The following is a 22,045-nucleotide window of genomic DNA, read 5'->3' as shown; positions in this document are numbered from 1 at the left end:
TTCTGGACTGGCGTTAATGTGGAATTTTGGACGTTTGTTTGTATACTGAGACTGGTGAAGAGTGACGTTGTCTGGTGCGTGACTGCAATGGCTTCTGCCCAAGTGTGAGCCTTGATCAGATGGTCGTCTAAGCAGGGGTATATCATGACCCAGTGCTTGCAAAGGTGGGCTGCGGCCACAGTAAGGACTTCGGAAAATACTCAGGGGGCCGTGGAGAGGCCAAAGGATAGTACTGTATATTGGAAATGGTCCTGTCCTAGTACGAACCAAAGAAATTTGTTGTGCATAGGGCTTATTGTAATGTGAAAATATGCATCTTTCAGGTTGAGGGCTGCAAACCAATCCCTTTGTTCCAGTGCTGGAATGATTGTAGCTAACATAACCATCCTGAACGTTGTGTTCTGACGAATTTGTTTAGCTTCCTGAGATCGAGGATGGGTCTCCATCCTCCAGACTTCTTTCGGGTTAAAAAATAATGAGAATAGAATCATAGAACTGGAAGGGACCTCAAGAGGTCATCTAGTCCAGTCCCCTGCACTTGTGGCAGGATTAAGTATTATCTAGACCATTCCTGACAGGTAGAAGCCCTTCCCTCTGTGATGTACCAGAACTGTTTCTACTGCGCCCAGTTGTAGGAGATGCTCCACTTCCTGTCTCAGGAAGGGCTCGTGAGAGGGGTCCCTGAAGAGGGACAGGGAGGGATGGAGAGGAACTGGAGGGCATAGCCAGGCTTGATGATTTCCAGTACCCATCTGTCAGAAGTGATGGTTCACCGGTTTGGATAGAACAGTATTAAACGATTGGTAAAGGGATGGTTGGTGGGAGGTCTGGCAGCAAGTTGTTGGCAGCAAAAGTCAGGGGGAGGTCTGGTAAGCCCTTGACCAAACCTTCAAATCTGCTGTTTAGAGGTTGATTGTTGAGATGTGGTGGGCTGGGAGGAGCTTGGTCTGCGTCTGAGTGGTCTCTATCTATGCCTCCGGTTACTGTATTGTCTTGGCTGCTGTGTATACGATGATCCTTGCCGCCGTGTCAATAGAGTCCAAAGAGGCTTTGAGGACAGTTCTAGCCAAGAGGTGGCCCTCGGAAATGAGCTATGTAAACTGCTCTCTTTTGTCCTCTGGTATGTAGTCAATAAAGTCAGAAAATTTGGAATAGTTTTTATGGTCATACTTTGCCATAAATGCTTCATAATTAGCGACCCGGAAGTGTAGTGTTGTTGATGAATAGGCCTTGCGGCCGAGTAAGTCCAATCTTTTCCACTCTATCATAATGGGTGGTTCTAGAGTAATGCTGTTTGCCCCATTTGTTGACTGCATCAATTGCCAATGAATTTGTCTGAGGGCATGTGAATAGAGATTCCATCCCTTTCGAAGGGATGTAATATTTTTTGTCTGATCTCTTACATGTGGGTGGGATGGTGGTAGGGGTCTGCCAGATGTTTGTGGCGGATTCCATGATTGCTGAGTTAATCTGAAGGGCAATCTTGGAGGAAGTGACGTGTGAAGTATATCCAAGCGCTTGTGACGTGACTCGGAGATCTCCTCTAGGGTTATCTGGAGTGTCTCTGCTATTCTTTTGAAGAGCTCCTGGAAACTCCTGAAATCAACTCCAGCAGTAGGCGTAAAGGGCATAATAATCTCATCCAGTGACAATGAAGTGCAGGTGGCAGGAGCTGCTTCCTAAGCTAAACCTTCTTCCCTCTCCTCAACGCTGTTTGGGAGGGGTAGCTGGTGACACTGTGGATAGTGGTGAAGAGTGCCTATGTACCTCCATGGGGCCACTTAGGGGTCTGGGGTAAAACTGTCTATAAGCTGCCCATGGGTCCCAGAATGCCCACTGAGATGGGAAGGGCATGGGGCTCCCAGGGGTGACCATACCACCCTTGAAATTCAGATGCTGGCGCAGGCTTAGGGAGTTCCTGATGTATGGACCGAACACTGCCTTGCATAAGTGAAGAGCGTTGGGAGGAGAAAACCTCCCCCTTCTTCATCTTCATCCTCCTCGCTAGAGATAGAGGAGCAACTATAGTTGGTGGAGGGAGCACTAGCGAAAGTACCGAAGAAGTATCAGTACTAAGGAGAGACAATTCTGGTACTGGGGCAATTGTCAGGTCCTTTGGAGCAAGAAACTCTTGAGGCTGTGGTACTGATGAAGGTACCTGTGTGAAAAGCGGTTGTGATAAATGAAGGGCGGGGGGTAGCTCCCTTTTACGGGCACCCAGCCAGCCAGTCAACCAGCTATAAAGTCCCTCTTGGTGTTTGTTCCCTGCTTGCTTTCCCTGTAAAGCGTTAACAAAGTCCCCCAGATAAAGGAAAGGGAGTTGGCACCTGACCAAAAGAGCCAATGGGAAGGCTAGAACTTTTTAAAATGGAAAAAACTTCCCCTTTGTCTCTGTTATTGTTTTCCAGGAAAGAGGGGAACAGGGAGCAGTTATGCTATGAGAAGCTTTAAGCCAGGTATGATCATAGATCATCCGATCATACCTAGAACTACTTATTTGGAACCCCCAAATGTGTAAGCAGATTAGGAATGTTTAGAAAGATGCGATTAGGTTCTTTCTTTTATTTCTTATTAGCTTGTGGACTCCTCTGTGCTGACCGCAGATGCTTCTGTTTGCTTGTAACCTTTAAACTGAACCCCCAAGAAAGCTATTTTGGGTGCTTAATTTTTGGAACTGTTCTTTTTAAATCTAGCAAAAGCCTAAGCTCCATATGTATTTTCTTTCTTTTTGTTTTTAATAAAATTTACCTTTTTTAAGAACGGGATTGGATTTTTGGTGTTCGAAGAGGTTTGTGCATATGATGTTTAATTATGTAAGGGGACTGTTGCCCCCTTACTAACATTCAGTGGGGGTGTTTAGTTGCTAGCTCCCAGTACTAAAAAAGGGGAAGGGTTGATGGGAAATCAGGACCCTGAGATTGACAGCCCCCAGGAACAATGGGGAGAGGCCAATGCTCCAGATCAGCCTGAATGACAGGGCAGGCAGGCTAATCAGGGAGTCAGGAGGCCAGGGAGGTCCCGTCCTCCGTGTAAGCTGGAATTGCCTGGGTCAGACAGAGTGGGGCCGAGCTAAGGAGAAAGCAGGGGCCTAAGCTTAGCTGGGGAGCAGAGCTGGGCCAGATCCAGAGGGACCAGAAAAGCAGCCCTGAGAGAGCAGACCCTGTCCTGGGAGCAGAGCTGCAGCCCCAAAGCCAGAGGCACAGCCCAGAGAGAGCAGACTTGCCCTGGGAGGAGAGTTGCAGCAACCAGAGCCAGAGGGGCCAGAAAAGCAGCCCAGGAAGCAGGTCAGTGCTGGGAGCAGAGTCACAGAAGCAGCCTGCAGAGTAGATCCTGGGAGCAGAGCTGCAGCAACCAGAGGCAGAGGGGCCAGAGAAGCAGCCCAGGAAGCAGGTCAGTGCTGGGAGCAGAGTCACAGAAGCAGCCTGCAGAGCAGACCTGTCCTGGGAGCAGAGCTGCAGCAACCAGAGCCAGAGGGGCCAGAGAACCAGCCCAGGGAGCTGGAGGCAGAGCAGCAGCAGCAGTGCTGAGACAGAGTGGTGGAGCTGGGGCTGGAGCAGTCCGGAGCCGGGTGCGGTGAGCAGCTGGGGAGACCGAGGGGGATCCTGGGCAGCGGGCCCAGCACAGGGAGACGCCTCAGCCAAGACGCTCTGCAGGCCAGGCTTGGATCGTAAACCCGACAGGGTGGGGACAACACTGGGAAGAAGGGTCCTACCACTTAGAGCCTGAGAGCGTGTGGCCACCGCCAGAGCAAATGTCCAACCCACAGCATCCCTGCAGCACAGCCAGGGCCTGAGCAGGAGGCCTGGGACTTACAAGGAACAGACTGTGAACTGCCCGGACATTCCAGAGACACTGTTTGTGATGTTCCCTGCACAGAAAGGGTAGATGTGTTTCCTTTAACCTTTCCCTTATTCTTTTTAAAATTAAGTGTTGATCAAATAACTTGCATTTGCTTTAACTTGTATGTAATGGTCAATGGGTCAGAGAAGTGCCCAGGGCAGAGAGTACATCCCGGAGTGGGGACACCCTAGCCCCTGTCCTAGGTGACCTCAGCAGGGTTGGGGGTCGAGTCCCCCAGGAATCTGGGGCCCAGCCTTGTTGGGGTTACAAGGACTCTGCCAGACAGGAGAGTGGAAGGGGAGTCCTCAAAGGCAGGGAGGCCACTGGGTAAAGGAAGTGGGAGCGAGGACTCAGATCCTTTCGCTAGCCCACTTCACCGGGGTAGTGCAGAAGCCAGGAAAGTTCCCCACAATAGCGGGACTATTCCCCCGCTTACAATTAGCTGGGGTTAACAGCTAATTTTCTTTGTTTTCTTTCTCAGCTCTTCCCCAGAGGGGAGTGAAAGGGCTTGATGGTACCCCACAGGAAGGAATTCCCAAGTGTGCCTTCCTGGGTCCCAAGGGGTTTGAATTTGGGTGGTGGCAGCATCTACCCATCCAAGGTCAAGAGAGAAGCTGTAACCTTGGGAGTTTAATGCAAGCCTGGAGTGGCCAGTATTAATGTTTAAAAATCCTTGTGGGCCACCACCTTCTGCACTTGAAGTGCCAAAGTGGAGAATCAGCCTTGACAGCGGTACAGAGAACTGTGGCAGAACCAGGGGACCTTGCGGTACCAGTAGGAAAGGAGCCATCAGAGAGCATGCCGAGGATGGCATGACAATCTGTGGTGCAGTGTCTGTGCTATTGAACATAGGGCCAGCAGGTGGCACTGTTGCCTTTTGTACTGCAGAGTTGCTTGGTACCGAGCTCTTTGTCCGTGCTAGTGCCGGGGTGGAGGAGGCAGTCTTCTGTCTGCCCTCCTTCTCAGAGCCTGCCTGCTAGGGTCTGTGGCTGTGACGGTACCGCCGGTACTGGAAGTCCCCGCTGACTCAACGGCACTAAGCCATGGTGTGTTCGGTACCAATGTGGTGGACGGAGGCGGGGAATGTTTCCTCTTTGATGTGGTCTTGGTAAGGGGAGTGTTAGCTCTCCTCTTTCCACATCCTTCAGGAGATAGGTCCCTTCCTTTCCGGGTGGAGGAGGTGGGTCTGTCAGAAGCCGCCTGCGGTGATAGGGTGGCAGGAGAAGTTTGCAAGCCCGGGTCTGAGGCGGGATGGAGGGACTTCTCCATTAGGATAAGTTTCAGTTTAAGATCCCTCACTTTCCTTGTCTGGGTCTTAAGACTGTGACAAGGGGTGCACTTCTGGGGCACATAAGTTCCCCAGGCACCAGAGACACGGCGAGTGTCCACCAGAAAGCGGAACTGCCTTGCGACAGGAGAGGCAGCGTTTAAAGCCAGGCGACCCGGGCATTCTGAAGAAAAATAATGTCCCTTAGGAGGACGAAAGGAAAATTTTTTATTTATTTTTTAAGGGGCAGAAAAAGAAAAAGGGTTCTTAACCAACTACCCTAACTACACTAAACTACTTGACTAATTTAATTAAACTAAATCTGAGATAAAAGCGAGAGCGCGCACTGCTGGAGCCCTGACTTGAACCAAGGGCGGCTGAGAAGGAACTGGTGGGTGAAAGGGTCGCACAGCACTAGTTAATTACCACTGGAGGTGCAAGATGGGGAGCGTGCGTGTGCAGCCCAGCCAGGTACTGCTATCGAAATTCTCTGACTAGAGGTGCAGGGTGCATAATCACCTAAAGTGGAGCACCCACAGAGACTCCACTTGAAGAAGAACAGGTAGTTCTATATTTGGATGACACTCCTCAACTAGCATTTGTATACACTCAGACAGTTGGAAAGTCTGGAACAGACCCCCAAAAATTCATCCGGTCCAGATCTGTAAGATTTCAGAATTTACAACTAGTTTTGAATTCTAATCTCTCTAGATCAGTGTTGTCAAGGCTGTTGGTTTTTTGTTTTGTTTTGCAAACTTTGGAGACCTATGGTAAATTCTTATTAATTTTGATCAAAATAGTTTTCTTCCCTCCTCTCAGTTTTCAGTGTTGTTGATGCTGCTGTAGGGGCTCAGGCTCTGCTGGGTTTTTCAGTGTTGGACAGACAGATGGTAAAAGGTTGAAACAATAATTTTTGTTCAGTCACATACAACTTGCAAAGTGGATGGGAGATCAAACTTTTACGGGGACATTCCAGAGATATCGTCTCCTATTATTATTTAGTATATCTCGTTTGGTGCACCGCAAAGGCAAAATAATTATATGCACTCTCCAGATTTAATTTTTGTAATCCAGTAAAAGTCAGCCCTAGCAGAACTGGTTAGCTCTTTCAAGGAAATTCCCCTCCACAAAGTTTAAACACTGTAGTTAATAACAATAATATAGTTGATTTGCTAGCAACAGCTACAGGTAAAGATGCTTAAGTATTTCCATTCAAAGCCCCTTTTTTGAGTTGCTCATAAAAGTTTCCAGTACTTTCATCTATCAGGCTGCAATTTTATAGGCCCTGGTCTCTACCCAATGATTTTGTTTGCTTTATTTTGTTTAGTTTGTGTAAAAACTATGTTAGTCATTTTTGAGTACAAGGAGAGTGAAGGAATTTCCCCATTATAAATAAAACTCTCGCAGCTTTCTACTTAATTTATTTTTGGCTCTAGTGTAGAAATGACTAAGGCAGAATAGAAATATGGCAAGGAACTGGCATGCTTTCATAAGGTGCCTTTGAGTTAAAGCACGTTTGGAATTAGCAAAGTTATGAGCTTTTGAAGAAAAAATGTCACACCGTGACATATATTCCTTCACAGTCTTTCTTCAGGAAGCTGATGTAAGGATGATAGACATGTTTTAGATTAAACAGAAAAAAATAAATAGGATCAGACTATTTTTACCTCAATAGGCTGAGGATCATTCAGGTGGGCACTGAGGTCCATCAGAAGCTGGGGCATCCAAGTGGGTACATCATAAGGGCTTGACAAAATACATGCACTAAGTCCAAGCACACCAGCATGGCGCTTAACCAAGTCTGCAATGAAAAGACCGTAATATACATGTGGCAGGATATAAATCTTTCAAAATATGTTTCCATAACACAGCCAGGCTTGAAACTTCACTTTCAGTAATTCCAGCTATTTTTAACGTATGAAAAGTACTAAAATAAATACACATTAAACGTAAGTTATCATGAGCAGTAAAGCGCAACTAACATCCATACTAGGGGAATTCTTAATCTCCACATCTTCTACCCATTACAGGCTCTTGTGAAGAATCAAAAAGGAGAGGTTATTTACCAGTTCAAGGGCTGCCTCTGCAGTGGACTCAAAAATGCCTGTACCGATGTTCTGTAACTTTCTGGTAAACTGTTCCTATTGGGGCTCATGTAAATACAGTCTAATGGCACTGAAAGTTCTAGGGCGGGCAAGCTCTAACTTAGTTCCTTTCTCCGGCGCCTCACAGGTGAAGGTGGATGAGGCGTGTGACTGCTAAGACAACCCTCAAAGAATTACACTGACTGGTAAAATAACCATTTCCTCTTTGACGAGTCTCTGAATACATGTACATTCATGGAAATTGGTAAGCAGTACACCCTAGAATAAACCGCAGAAACCTATTAACCATCATATAACTCTGCCCTGTAGTAGTATAGTGTTATTTAACATTTATACTGTATCAGCACCCGAAGTACCTAATTGGGATTGGGACCCCATTGTGCTAGGAGCAATACAAACGTACAGGAAAAAAGTCAGATCTATAAACAAAAATGTTTTGTCATGATGGTTTATAAACATTTAAGTATTATAAATATTTGCATACACAACAGCTCCGTTTCTTTATGTATACTGCTTGAAGAGTCCTCCGTAACTGCAGGGCCTGTTCTAGCCATCTGGGTTGCTCACATAATAAGTTGTCTAAGGACAACGTAAATAAAGTAACTGAACCAGTTTTTTAATTTACAGTTTGCTTCTCCAAGGCAGTGTCTTTACCTGCAGAAGGAATGGTATCCACCACTGTGCCAAGGTCTCGCTTTCTCTTTTTTGGTAGTCTTGTTTTGCAGAGCTGTTCAAAGTGAGCCTGTACCGGGCTATCCATAGTGAGGAAGTTGCACTGTAGCAGGCCACTCAGTGTGGTAGCAGCCATTTCTCTCACCTAGGAGCAGAAACATCAGCTACATCAATTACTACAGCAAACATTCATGGCTGACTTTTATTACTGCCCTGTTGGACTGATCAGTTAGATCATGTTGCCATACTGTGCTTGACAAAGGCCTTTCAAGTTTTTATCACCTCATCTTAGTAGGTCATTAAACACAATTAGTATATTGAAGTGTCACATATAAAGCAATAAACAATATTCATTTACAATTTTAAAACTGTCTTTACACAGATTGACAAAATTAGTGATCCACGACTGCAGCAAACAATACAATTTCAGTGTCAAACTTGTGTTGTAAGCTAAAACAGCAACTGATTTTGAATTTTGAAAAATAGTCATGTGTGATAAATATATAATCCAGAACAATTTATAATAATGCTACTGTGATTTTATAGAAAATATATAAATAGTACAACTATTATAGAGATACCTGCTTTGTCCATTAATGAAATCGGTACACTAAGATCAGTTTACCCAGGGGAAAATATACCTTTATCCAAAGTGTTTCATTTCTTTCCTTGCTACATATGAAACCTTTACAATCCACAGTTTACGATGAACATCTTGGAGGTATGCAAATTTAAGAATGTTTATATTCATGATATCTATTATCCTAGCTGAATCTTGGGAAATTTACCAGGCCATCCTGTATTAAGACTGAATTATGACAATACTCTTCATAATGCTGTAACTCTCGCTGATGTTTATAAGCAATGTTGGGTTATTAGGCAATATTATGTCAGTAGTGTGCAGTCACTGACTCAGTTGTATAGCCTTCCAGTATTCATTTTACTGCCTTGAGCCTTGGTCAATCCATCAGAAAACTGACTTGTAAAAATAGATATGACAGAGACATGCACCACTCTTTTGTAACTAAGTTACCAAAAGTACAAGCCAAATCAATTTCAACTAATTACCCACAAATTCACAATGCTACAATCTTTTTTAAAACTTCACTGGGTTTAATTATATCTGAAGACAATTAAATTACTCTTTACTTACAAAAACAGCTTTGCCTACTCAGTGTTACTACATCACTCCTAATAGGCCATTAAAATTTAGTGAAATACACAAAAAAATTAACAAATTGTAGAAACACAGGTTCTGTCTTGTCATCTCAAATTTGGTCCTGTCACAACAAGCCCATTGCTATTAAAAATAGAGGTGTATGGGCTGACCAGAAGAAAATTTTAACATTTAAAAATCTGAAAGCCCAATTAGCTTATTAAAATGTGGTCAGCAGTTGCCTCATTTACTGATGAGTACATACTGTTACACTTACACTAAACAGAACGCACATCTATCTAGAGTACAAACACCTACCCACGCTCTGAATCCAATGTAGCAGATTATAATAAATTATATCCTTGAACATAATGTTCTGAACCTCCACAAAGCAATAAAGTATAGCAGCAAGTGCTGTAATAATTAAACATAGTAAGTTAACAATAGGCTCTTGAGACTTCCTTCCATTTACATTTCCACAGCATATTATTCAAATGTGATCCTCGTTATTAATAGTGGAAAGTATGAAGTGAAATAGTCTGCCAGTACTGTTTATCAGCAATTTATGAGCCTCTTAAGGACTAAGCTGTTAAATGAAACATGAAGTGCTAATGCAAATCCCAGAATAGGTGGAAGCCTGGCTGTAAAGTGAGCGGGCTCACTAGGTACCTAATCATTTACATCACTGTTCACTGTATTAGAATCCATTTTCAATATTGTCAAATCAACCTTACTAATGGCAATATTTTGCTGCAACAAACACATAGAAACAAAGTCCTTAAAAATCACATTAATAAAGTATAATTTTATACATATGTACTGCAATGCCCATTAACATCTCTCATAGTTAAGAATTTATAAGCCATTAGGCCTATATGATGATCTAAAAGCTACAGAGTAGAAACATATTCAGTGGAATACTTTCCCATGCATCAGGATTTTCTAACTACATTTTTTTGTGGAGGAGTCAAACTGTAGCAGTTGGCTTTCTTGTATCTAAAATCAAGTAATACGTGTTTAATGACACACTGAAAATTAAAACAAAAAATTCAGACCACAAGGAAAAGTTGTAGTGGAGTACTCTCAATGTACTATTTGCTGTAAGAAGCTAAAGACACTCAAATTTCTTAAAAGGGAAATTGCAGTGTAATAAAAAGATTTTAAGCAGTATATTTAACTACATAAAGAATAAATTAGTGAAGAACTTTTGTAGTATATAAAGTACAAAAAAAAAGAAGAAACGTATGAAGTTGCCATTTTGACAGTCTCCTAAATTATATCAGGACTGAGAAAATTAAAGTCCCATTAAAAAACTCTCTAAATTAGATAGATTCAATGTTGTCTTACAGTAAATTATGTACTTTTTATGTGTTTTGGTTGATTTAACAGCTATTTTAACATTGACTCCATGAACAACTAACAAAACATCTTAACTCTTTAAGGGACCATTTACCCAGACTAGATGTTTCAATTTCACAGATTTTAATACCAGAATGGATAAGTTATAAACAAACTAGGCAGCTGCCTGGGCGGTATATTCTTCCTAGGGAAACGGGGGCCAACCTGAGTGGCACTGTAATACTGCATGTCAGGTTACAATGCTACTAATTCAATTTTGGCCTACCTGCCCCTCCGTCATGATGGGGGTGCGTCTGGGCTCACTGCACGCCCCCCCACCCCAGTTGAGAACTTCTTTTCTGGGAACAGGAGGGGATGGCAGACTGAACTTTTGCCTAGGCCGGCAGACTGTCTTGAGCAGTCTTTGACAATGGACCATGATAATGATCTAGTTTGACCTCTTACATAACACAGGCAGTAGAACTCCAAATGCTAATTCACATATCAAGCCTAATTACCTGTGGTTGAACTAAAATCATTTGAAAATTACAATTAAGGACTTCAAGGGATAGAGAATCTACCACATCCCTTGATAAGATGTTCCAATGGTTACTTACCCTCACTTAAAAATCTGTGCTGAATTTTCAGTTTTATTTTTTTAGCTTACTTCATCTTTCTAGTCACTAGATTTTTTTTCTAATACCTTTGTCTGATAGATTAAAGAATCCAGATATTTTCTCCTTGTAGGTATTTTGAGAACATGATCAAGTCATGTTTAAGCTTCTCTTCAATAAACTATAGACTGAGATCCTTTAGCTTCTCATTGTAAGACGCATTTTCCAGACCTCAAATAATTCTTGTAGCTCTTCCCTGAATCCTTTCCAACTTTTCCCAACATCCTTTTTAAAGTGTGGACACCAGAAGTGGATATAGTATTTCAGTAGTGGTCTCACCAATGCTACAGACAATATCACCTCCCTACTTTTACTCTGTATTTCTCCAAGGATCCTTCCAAAGATCATGAGCCATGGTATTACACTAGAGTTTATGTTCCTTTGGTCATCTACCATGATACCTAAAAAAGATACAGTGGATGAGGTAACATCTTTTATTGGACCAACTTCTGTTGGTGGAAGGGACAAGCTTTCAAGTTTCACAGAGAGAACATCCTGGGCCTTGTCTATACTACAGAGTTTTGTCGACACAAGTTAAGCCGACAAAACTTGAATCAAAATTGGTATAATTACATCGCTTGTGCATGTTCACACTATACTCCTTCTGTCGGCAGAGTGCATCCACACTTGGTACTGTAGCACTGACAATGAGAGCAGAGCACGGTGGACAGCCATCCCACTGTCCTACTTGACACCTTCTGCAGCTAAGAGTTGTGGAGGGGGTTGTCCCATGATGCAGTTCTTTCTGTCCCAGAATTCCATGGGATTCTGACTGCATTTCGCAGCATTTTTCAATGGCCTATTTACTGTGTACCCGCCATCTTTGTGTGAAAGGATGGATCCCGCACTGCTCTCTACTGTTGTAGTCATTGTTATGAATACATTGCAGATGGTCATGCAGTATATCATGAGCACCCAATCTGAACAGGAATCAGAGTTGCCCGATCTGCTGTATGTCATGGAAAGAAACACCACCAGATTACTTTTGGCATTCATGGAGCAGCTGAACACAGTGGATTGTGGAATACGACTTTGGCAGACTAAAAGTACGCTGGTACTGCTCCATAATTGTGAGGCTCAGAGTGAAAAGTTTCCCCCAGGATGGAGCAGCCAGATACCAGTGCTATTAGAGGGGCTATTCGAATCAGGGAGGTTTTGAGGTGATATTTTGATAATGAGCCCTAGTAATGTAAGTCTTTCTATATAGCACTCTGCCATGCTTTGTTAACTTGCCGCCTTGCATGAAAATTGTGATGATTCCCGATTGGGATTTGTAGTCAGCAAATGATCACCACTATGTATTATTACCAACAGCAACCACCACATGTAGGAGACAAATAAAGATTGATTATCTTTCAGAGAGTTTGTTTTTATTAAATACTAATTAACAACACATGAAAGGCTTGGTGGGAAGGCAGATAACAATGAAGGGCAGTATAGGCTCTCATAGCTGTGTGTAAGTCCAGCTATCATTTTGGAAGTTGTCCGATGGGGGTGGCATGAATGGGGTACCAAGATGTTCCGGGAAGTTGCAAGGAATGTGTGGGAGGAGTTTGGGGAGGGCATGGAAAGCAGTTCTGTATCAGCTGGGATGGGAGGGAAGCATGCATGTGTTCTGCCTGGAGAGTTAGGGACTTCAACATCTCCATTTGCTCCTCCTTCACTTTTATCATCCGCTCCTGGTCCTTTACAATGCACTCCTCACTCTCCTTTCTGTCCTGACTTTCCATTTTAAATTTTTCCTTCAGGGTCTCTTTCCGCTCCCTGTGTTCACTTTTTATGGACTCTGAGGATTGAAGCACCTCTTGGAACGTGTCCTTCCTGCTCCGCCTTGGTCACTTCCTTATCTGGCAGAGGCGCTCTGCCGGTGTGTAGGGGTATCCCTGAATGTCACATCTGTGTATTGTTTCTTGTGCTTCTGCAGAATTATGATGGTCACGCACAACAACGAAATATTATAGTAAAATACACCTCTTAATATATCAATCACTTTCTCACTGTCCCTTGGCAAGTGTACATCTTAGAGAAAACCCTAAACTTGGTGAGTTCAGCCCAGGTGGGTGTTGGGCGTTCAAGATGGGGCAAAGGGTCTTGGTGGTTTTTAAGGGGATCATTGCTAGCGAGTAGAGACATACTGTAAATTCTGCCACCATTTTCCACAGGCGGGGATCACTGACGCGGATATCTCACTCCTGAGGGTAAGCAAGGGTGCATCTCCTGCATGCATGTGGCTTCAGACCAGGTCCCTGTGCTGCTTGCCTGTGTGCTGCTTTGGTCCCTGCACAAGTGACTGCCAAGTGGCATGGGAAAGTTTCCTACAATGGGGGATGGAACAAAGCAGCTCTGCGAAGGAACTTTTGGCAGAGGACTGGGGAGTACTTGCAGGAAAGTTTCTTACAGATCTCTCTGGTAGGAAGATGCCCGTGAAATCTCAGTGTGCGTTTACATGTTCCATTGCACTACTTAGCTGCACAGGGAAATGTCCAGCACACAGAAACACAGCTAGTATTCTACATTTCTACCCCTTAACCCACTCCTAGCACATAACAAAGCAAAGGACAGCTCTATCTCATATAACCGAGCAGCATCAACTGAGAAAGATCACTTACCAGAGCTCCCCTCTCCTGCATCATGCGTGCCAGATATGGAGTGGTGGGACTGGCTAGAGCCCTTCTGGGTGGAGAAGAGGTCCTGGCTCACCACGGTACTAGATCACCCCGTCACCTGTCCCATACTGTCATCCAACTCGACCCCTTGTCCACCACTTTGTCCTTGGGGTTGAGTCCGCTGTCTGCTGTCTCCAGCCACCCCCGCAGTATCCCCAGGTCTCTTGGCAGTGAAGGTTTGGCCCAGCTCCTTATAGAAGAGGCACGTCTTCGGTGCAGCACCAGAACGACGGTTTGCTTCCCTTGCCTTCTGGTATGCCTGCCTCAGCTCCTTTACCTTCACATGGCACTGATGTGTGTCCCGTTCATAGATCTTATCCAACAAGCCACGAGAAATCTGCCCGCAGGTATCGAAGTTCCTATGACTGGAGTGGAGCTGGGATTGCACAGCCTCCTCTCCCCAAAGCGCAAACAGATCCAACAATTCAGGTGTGCTCCAAGCGGGAAAGCATTTGCTTCATGGAGCTGCCACGGTCAGCTGGGAAGATGCAATGTGAACTGTCCACGCCGAGCAAATAGGAAGTGGAATTTCAAAAATTCCCTGGCCTTTAAAGGGGGAGGGGCGGATGCCTGCGTACCTGGGTGCAGGACAGCAGAGTGCTGATGAGAGTGGTCAGGTTAGGCATTGTGGGGTATCTGCTGGAGGTCATTTACAGTGACATAATCAAGTGGGATATCTACACTGATACTTTGTCGATATAACTTTGTCGCAAAAAGTTCTACGCTTCTTGTCAAGGTTTTATTTTGTGAGCAAAGCAGGAGAGTTTTGTCAGCAGAGATAGCACTGTAGCGTGTATACCTCCACTGTTCTGCCGACAAAACCTGACTTTTGTCAACAGAACTGTGTAATATAGACAAGGCCTAGGACATGGGTTTTATGGCCCATTACAACAACTTGTAACACACCCTGCTGCCTAGGAACCCGCCATTGTCCTACAACTGCAGAGCTGTTCATTGCCCATTTCAAGTGGTCATCTACAACATGCTTATGCTTAGTCTGTCCCACCTTGCATTTAGCTTGGACACTCTAGATTCGTTCTCCAGACTTGAGGAAGAGCTCTATGAAGCCTGCAAGTTTGTCCCTTCCAGCAACAGAAGTTGGTCCAAAAAGAGATATTACCTCACCCACCTTGTGTCTCTCATGTCCTGGGACCAACACAGCTACAACAAAACTGCAAACATGAGGGCTGGGCTGAGAACTGTGGAACTGATTCCTGAGGAACCCATGAGAAATACTAGAAATTTAAAAAGTCCATTAAGAGAGAGGCAAAAAAAGTGGTGGGGAGAACCATCAATTTTAGCATTTTTACTTAAAATAACCTGAAAATCCACTTCAGAACTAAGAACTTGTCTGTCACGTTTCAGCCCACAACAAAGAGACAAGGTATATAGACTATCAGAAATGAGGTTCTATACTGAAATAACCTTCTCATTAAATATAGCACGATGAAAGCAATGCTATGGTAATTACTGAAACATACTGGAACTTGCCAATTCTTATAATGAAAAAACAAGATTACTGCTACAGTAAAGTAAAGTTTCCATGGTAACAACATGATTGCAAGAGATTACTACACAAAATAGCTTTTGCTGATATCTACCTCGGCAGTTCAAGGACATACGTTTTATCTAATTATTTGCAAATCTATGTAACTATTAAAAGTGAACATCCATTTTTGTAAATTTTGTAAATGTGGGATTATGTGATGCATGCTTTGATTAGTACGGATAACAAATTATCTAGGCTCACAGCTCTTGTTCTACTGTAATACTATGACATGCAGTGACATGACTGGTACCAAAGAGACCTGCTGGAGAATGGAGCCAGTGCATTGGGAGCAGACGGTTAAAGTGCTGTTCTTTAAATACAAGGTGCAATCTCGCACAATTTGAAATATTAATTCTATATTTATGTTTTTTAAATTACTTGCAATTCACCTTTCACAGCTTAGATTTTCATAATAGTGAGACTTTTCAGCCCAATTTTAAACAGATTTTACACAAAAGCATGACACAAGAGGGACTTCTCCTCCTTCAAAGAAGAGAAACATGTTACATGAACTTTTGGTTAGGCATTATGTAAAAGTTGTCCACAGAATAAACTGGTATTTGGGGACCAGAGGTGAAAGGGCTCAGTTCTGGCTGAAACATTAACATTTCTCACTATGATTCTGCACTGTACATTATATATTACACATTATCTATATATATATTCAAACCCATGTGATTTCATAAAACCCTTTTTAATATATCCAATACATTATTGGTATAATGTTAATTTAAAAAGCTTTACCGAAAGGAAGAATTTCACAAATTAGAAGCCCTGCTGATAAACATTTGAGGTTCCCATGAACGTTCTTTGTAATGCACCTCGCATTCATGCCCACGAGTGCTCTCAAGAGCACACATGCATTAAAATCACCATTTGGATTTGAATTGCTTTGATTTGTGCATCCTGAGCATTAGTAGTTTCCTAGAAACCAAATTTCTCAACATTTCTAATACACAGAGTACTGCTTTGATGGTCAGAATACTTATGGCCTATCTGTTCTCCAATGAGATACTAGGTTTTCTCAAATCAACATCTGGCTTTTAAGCTGGATGCATTTAAGTTACTTAGGAACTTGAAAAAACAGTTACTAACTTCCTGTAACTGTTGTTCTTCAAGATGTGTCTACTTGCTCCGAGCACTACTGCTGGAAAGTTTTCTCCTGAGTAGTATCGTTTGGGTTGGCTCTGGTACCCCTTGGAGTCACACCCTCATAACGGTGGTATATAGGGCCCCACCGACCTGCTGTCCCCTCAGTTCCTTCTTGCTGCCTAACTCCAACAGAAGGGCAGACCAGGGTGCGGAGCGGGTTTGGAATGGACATAAGCAACACATCTCGAAGAACAGTAGTTACAGAAGGCTAATAACTATTTTTTCTTCTTCGAGTACTTGTTCATGTCCATTCCAGTGTAGGTGACTCCCAAGCAGCTGCACCAGTCGAGAGTTTGGAGTTCATTGGCACACTGACTGTTACACAACTTGGCTGAAACCCACACTGTCTCTAGCTTGCTGGGTGATGGCGTAGTGGGATGCAAAAGTGTGGATTGATGACTATGTTGCTGCCCTACAGATGTCCTGAATCAGAACTTGGGCCACGAACGCAGCCGATAATGCTTGAGACTCTTGTAGAAAGGGCTCTCAGTGGAGGAGCTGGGACCTTCACTAGGTTGTAGCATGTGCGGATACAGGAAATGATCCACGATGAGATTCTGTGAGCTGACAGTGGACAGCCTTTCATTCTGTCTGCAATGGCTATAAAGAGCCGAGTAGATTTCCAAAAGAGTTCAGTCCTTTCCATGTAAAACACTAGTGCACACCAAACATCCAGCACATGGTGTGTCTGTTCCTCCCTGTTAGAATGTGGTTTCTTATAATGAATAGGATAGGAAGATAACCTAGTTATTATGGAATTGTGAGACTACCTTTGGCAGGAAGGCCGGGTGGGGCCACAGCTGCATCTTGTCCTTGAAAAAGACTGTGTACGGTGGTTCTGAAGTAACAGCTTGGATCTCTGAAACCCTTCTGGCTAAAGTAATGGTGGCCAGGGAGGACAGCTTCCAGAACAGATAGAGCAGAGACCACATTGTCAGCAGTTCGAATGCAGTAGAACCTCTGACCCCTTAGCTCCGGTGGAACTTCTTCCACTGCTCCCACCTTAGAAGCGCCTGCACCTCCTGGTCCAGAAGTTGCTTGTGAGAAGGTCCTTGAAGAGGGATGGGAAGGGAGGGTGGGAAAGAGGGGAACAACTGACTTGAAGAGTGTATCCCAGATCTATTGTGTGTAGCATCCAGCGATTTGAGGTAATGCGGGCCCATCCCTACTAGAAGTGGGATATCCAGTCCACAAATATAGGAGAAATCAGATCCACACATTGTCCTGATGCATTCCAACAAAAGGCCTGCTTAGACCCTGCAGATTGCCTCGGGAGTGTGGAGAGGGAGGCAGGCACCGGGGCAGACAAGGACTGGGATGGAGAACTTCTCTTATAGCCTCTACTCCTTCTTCTGCTATAGTCTTGTCTCTGCTGTGGGGGGTAGAAGCGTGCCATCGGTTGGGGCTTAGAGTGCTTCCTGGCAGGAGCCGGTGTACGCAACTCCAGGGATTTCAGGGTGGCTCTGGAGTCTTTCAGACTAGGCAGCTTCAAGTCTGTTTGTTCAGAAAAGAGCAACTTGCCTTCAAATGGAAGGTCCTGCACAGTCTGCCGCACCTCAGAGGGCAACCCCAAGGACTGAGGTCATGAGCTTCTTTTCACGATGACAGCTGAAGCCATAGATCGGGCTGCTGAGTCTCCCACATCCAAATCTGCCTGAAGGGACTTCCTTGCCACCGATTTCCCCTCTAAAGCTAGGGCCAAGAACTCGCCTGACTCCTGAGGCAAAAGCTCCTTGAATTTCGCTATTGCACTCCAGGAGTTGAAATCATATTGGCTCAGGAGTGCTTGCTGGTTTGCCATCCTGAGATGGAGGCCGCCAGTTGAGTACACCTTCCTGCCAAAAAGGTCTAGTTTTTTGGCATCTTTGGCCTTGGGAGTCGGCCCTTGCTGACTTTGCTGCTCCTGCTCATTTGCCACTGAAACAACCAACGAGCTCGGTGGTGTGTGTATGTACAGAAATTTATACCCTTTGGGAGGGACAAAGTATTTTATCTCCATCCTCTTTGCAATAGGTTGGAGGGACACAGGAGTCTGCCATAAGGCCCTGATGGGATCCAAAATTGCATCGTTCAAAGGCAGAGCCACCCACGATGGCCCTGAAGCTGCTAAGATGTCTACCAGGGCATGGAAAGATTCAGAGATCTCCTCCACCGGGCTGCCAGTGTTAGCTCCTGAATGGTGGGAGATTGTGGTACTGGGAGTGACATTAACTCCCTCGCTACCTCAAATGCTTCCGGTGTGGATGGTAGCACCAGGGCTGTTGAACTCCGGTGGCTCTCTCTTGGTGGAGAGTCCAAAGGTGCTGGATTCAATAGTGCCCTTCCTGGGGTCGGAATCAACAGTACCTTATGCACCACTGGCATATCCGAATGGCCCAGCACGAGTCATACACTGTCAGCATCTCTATGCCCCGCAGACCTTGGGGTTGGGGAATGCTCCCCGGTCAGTTTTTCTCTGATTCTTTCTTGGCATTAGTGATGGAGAGCAGTGCCGAGAGTCCCGTGCCGGAGTTGTCTTCCTTGGCACTGGAGATGAGTGTAAATGCTAGGAGTCCCAGCCCATAGCGGAACGGCACAGTGGTGGACAAAATAAGGTAGCCCTTCCCAGAAACTTTCTGCAAAGGATTGCAGAGTACCTCCCAGATTACAAGGTGGAAAAAGAAGACTCGGGAGGACATGTTTAATCAGTTAATGCATGCCTCTGAGAGTGACAAGACGGAGCTCAGAGTATGGAGGATTACACTGTCTGAGAAACTGGATATGGACGGGGAGGACAGGAGAGCATGCAGGGAACAAGAGCATGCCAGTCAGGAAGAGATGCTGCGGATTATGAAGAAGCAATCAGACATGTTGAGGTCCAAGAAAGGCTGCTGGATGCTAGAGTCCCTCTGCAGTCTATGCTGAACCTGCTGCCATCAGCACCGAGTTCTACATCCTCCTCCCACAACCGTCCTATGAGGCGGGGATGGTGGGGTATTCGGTATCCCTTGCACTCAACACCAGGGGAGGGCACAAGGACCAGAAAGAGCCCATTCCCACACCTTTGATTGTTACTGCAGTGCATCTGTAAGCAAGCTTTCCTTGTTTCTCCCCCCACAGTGTTATCAGCCCTTTTTGCCCCAGGTTATCTTACTTTTTCTAGCTGTCTCTTTGTGTTTGTGTGCATAATAAAACTTAATGGACTGAACAGAAAAGGCTCTTTATCCATTCAGCACACGGTGGTTGGTGGGGGTGGAGTTTACAGGGAAGAAAATGCAATGGAGGGGACGGTTTGGTAAGGAACAGCACAGGTAAGTGTCACATTACTCTGGCTCATTGCTGAAACTGGTTTTCAAAGCCTCCTGGAGAAGCAAAGTCCCTCAGTGTGCTCTTCTTATTGCCCTGGTGTCTGGCTGCTCAAAACTGGCTGCCAGGCAATCTGCCTCAACCTCTCACCCCAGCAGAAACTTTTCTCTCTTTGTTTCACAGATATTATGGAGCACACAGCAGGCAGCAATAACAATGGGGATATTGCTTTCACTGAGGTCTAACCTAGTAAGCAAACAACGCCAGTGATCTTTTAAAGGTCCAAAGGCACATTTCATCACCATTCTACACTTGCTCAGCCTATGGCTGAATCAGTCCTTATCACTGTCCAGGCTACCTGTGTACAGCTTCATAAGCCATGGGAGTAAGGGGTAGGCTGGGTCTCCCAGGATCATGACTGGCATTTCAACATCACCAATGATTATTTTGCAGTCTGGAAAGAAAGTCCCTGTTTGCAACTTTCTGAACAGATCTGTGTTCCTAAAGATAGGTGTGTCATTCACCTTTCCCGACTATTCCACGTTGGTGTCAGTGAAACCACCCCTGTGATCCACCAGCGCTTGCAACACCATTGAGAAATCCCCCTTTCAGTTTATGTACTCTTTGGCAAGGTGGTCTGGTGCCAAGATAGGGATGTGTGTTCTGTCTATCGCCCCACTGCAGTAAGGGAACCCCATCATGGCAAAACCATCCACTATGTCCTGCACGTTGCCCAGAGTCACTATCCTTCTTAGCAGAAGTCTGTTAATGACCCTGCAAACTTGGATCACAACAGATCCCACTGTAGATTTATCCACTCCAAATTGATGCCACACTGACCGGTAGCAGTCTAGCATTGCAAGCTTCCACACAGCTATCGCCACTCGCTTCTCCACTGTCAGAGCAGCTCTCATTTTAGTATTGCTACACTTCAGGGCTGAGGAAAGCTCTTCACACAGTTCCTGGAAAGTGGCCTTACACATTCAGAAGTTCTGCAGCCACTGCTCATCATCCCACAGCTGCATAACGATGCAGTCCCACCAGTCAGTGCTTGTTTCCCGGGCCCAGAAATGGTGCTCAACCCTGTCAAGGTGATGCGTGACTGTCACCAGCAACTGTGAATTGCTCCGCTCTAGGTCTTCCAGCAGGGCTGGTTGTGTGGCATCACACTACTCCATGTGGCGGCTCTTGTATCGGCTATGTAAATACTGCACGATAAGGCACAAGGTGTTTGTAATGCTCACAACAACAGTGTACAACCGAGCAGGGTCCATGCTTATTGTGCTATAGTGTCCTCGTGGGTAACCCAGGTTTATGAAAAAAGATGTGAAAAATGCTTGGTTTGTTTGCTGCTGATTTCAGGAAGGGAGGGAGGGACGTAAGGGACGCCATGTTGCCATAACCACCCATGCCAATGTTTTGGTCTCGTAAGGCACTGCAAACCCAACCCAAAATTCCACTTGGCTACTTGCACTGTGGGATAGCTACCCACAGTGCAGCACTTCGTGCATCAATGCAAGCCCTGTTAGTGAGGATGCACTCCGCTGACACAATGAGCGTAGTGCAGACACACAAGATCAAATTGCTTAAATCGGAGGCTTGATGTCAACTTAACTTTGTAGTGTAGACATGGTCTTAGTCCGACTAAACTTTTGGAAAATCCTAGTAACACTGATAATCTCTTAAAGACACAAAACTAAAAATTACTTCAACAGTGGTGATAAATGGAAGATATTTAAAATGCATTTCTACTCTGAAAAGAAACTGTATAAAAAGGTCATTGTAAAGTTATGTTTCTATATTTTGATGGCTTCCATAGCAAATTTTTTCAATTTGAAAAGTAAAAAGATGTTTTTTCTAACAGTCAGTCCTGCAGACTCAACCTAGAATCTGAGTCAGGCTTAGGTTTTTTTGTTTTTGTTTTTTAAATTACTCTTGCATCACACCAGTAATAATGGCTCTGCAAGACAAATTCTGCCCTCAGATGTGGGCAACTCCATTGTCTTCAAATTATATCTGTGCTACTCTACTGAAGACATTCAGAACTGAAGCCAGAATTTGGTTCTGCAATAGGAACTTATTTCTGATGTATTAGCCTAGACAGAGTCCAGTTCACTTGCTCATAGTACTGCAGAACCAGTATTGCCAATCTGAGTCAAATGAAGTAAAAACTTACTTTTGTCACTATAATCAGCTGCTGTGAATGAATACACACAGGTAACCTCTGCTGAGTAAGAAAGTGTTATTTTTACATAATCAGATTTTAGAGTAGAAATGCATTTTAAATCTGAAGGTTGGATTTTCTACTAATACCCATTATGTCCTTAGTACTGTAAAGATA

General features: G+C 44.5%; 1 protein-coding gene across 1 annotated transcript in view; it reads right to left on the bottom strand.

The window, feature by feature from the left end:
• The window catches only part of PSME4 (proteasome activator subunit 4), a 212,208-nt gene that overhangs the window by 5,136 nt on the left and 185,027 nt on the right, over positions 1–22,045 (bottom strand). The window contains exons 44-45 of the mRNA XM_084622260.1: positions 7,867–8,029; positions 6,775–6,908 (exon numbers count right to left, since the gene is read on the bottom strand). Coding sequence (XP_084478386.1) covers positions 6,775–6,908; positions 7,867–8,029 — 297 coding nt within the window. The remainder of the gene's footprint in view (positions 1–6,774; positions 6,909–7,866; positions 8,030–22,045) is intronic.

This window comes from Lepidochelys olivacea, assembly GCF_965140295.1.
Source record: "Lepidochelys olivacea isolate rLepOli2 genome assembly, chromosome: 3".
NCBI lineage: Eukaryota > Metazoa > Chordata > Testudines > Cheloniidae > Lepidochelys > Lepidochelys olivacea.
Note: the sequence above shows the minus strand (reverse complement) of the source record. Positions and strands in the feature narration are given on the sequence as shown.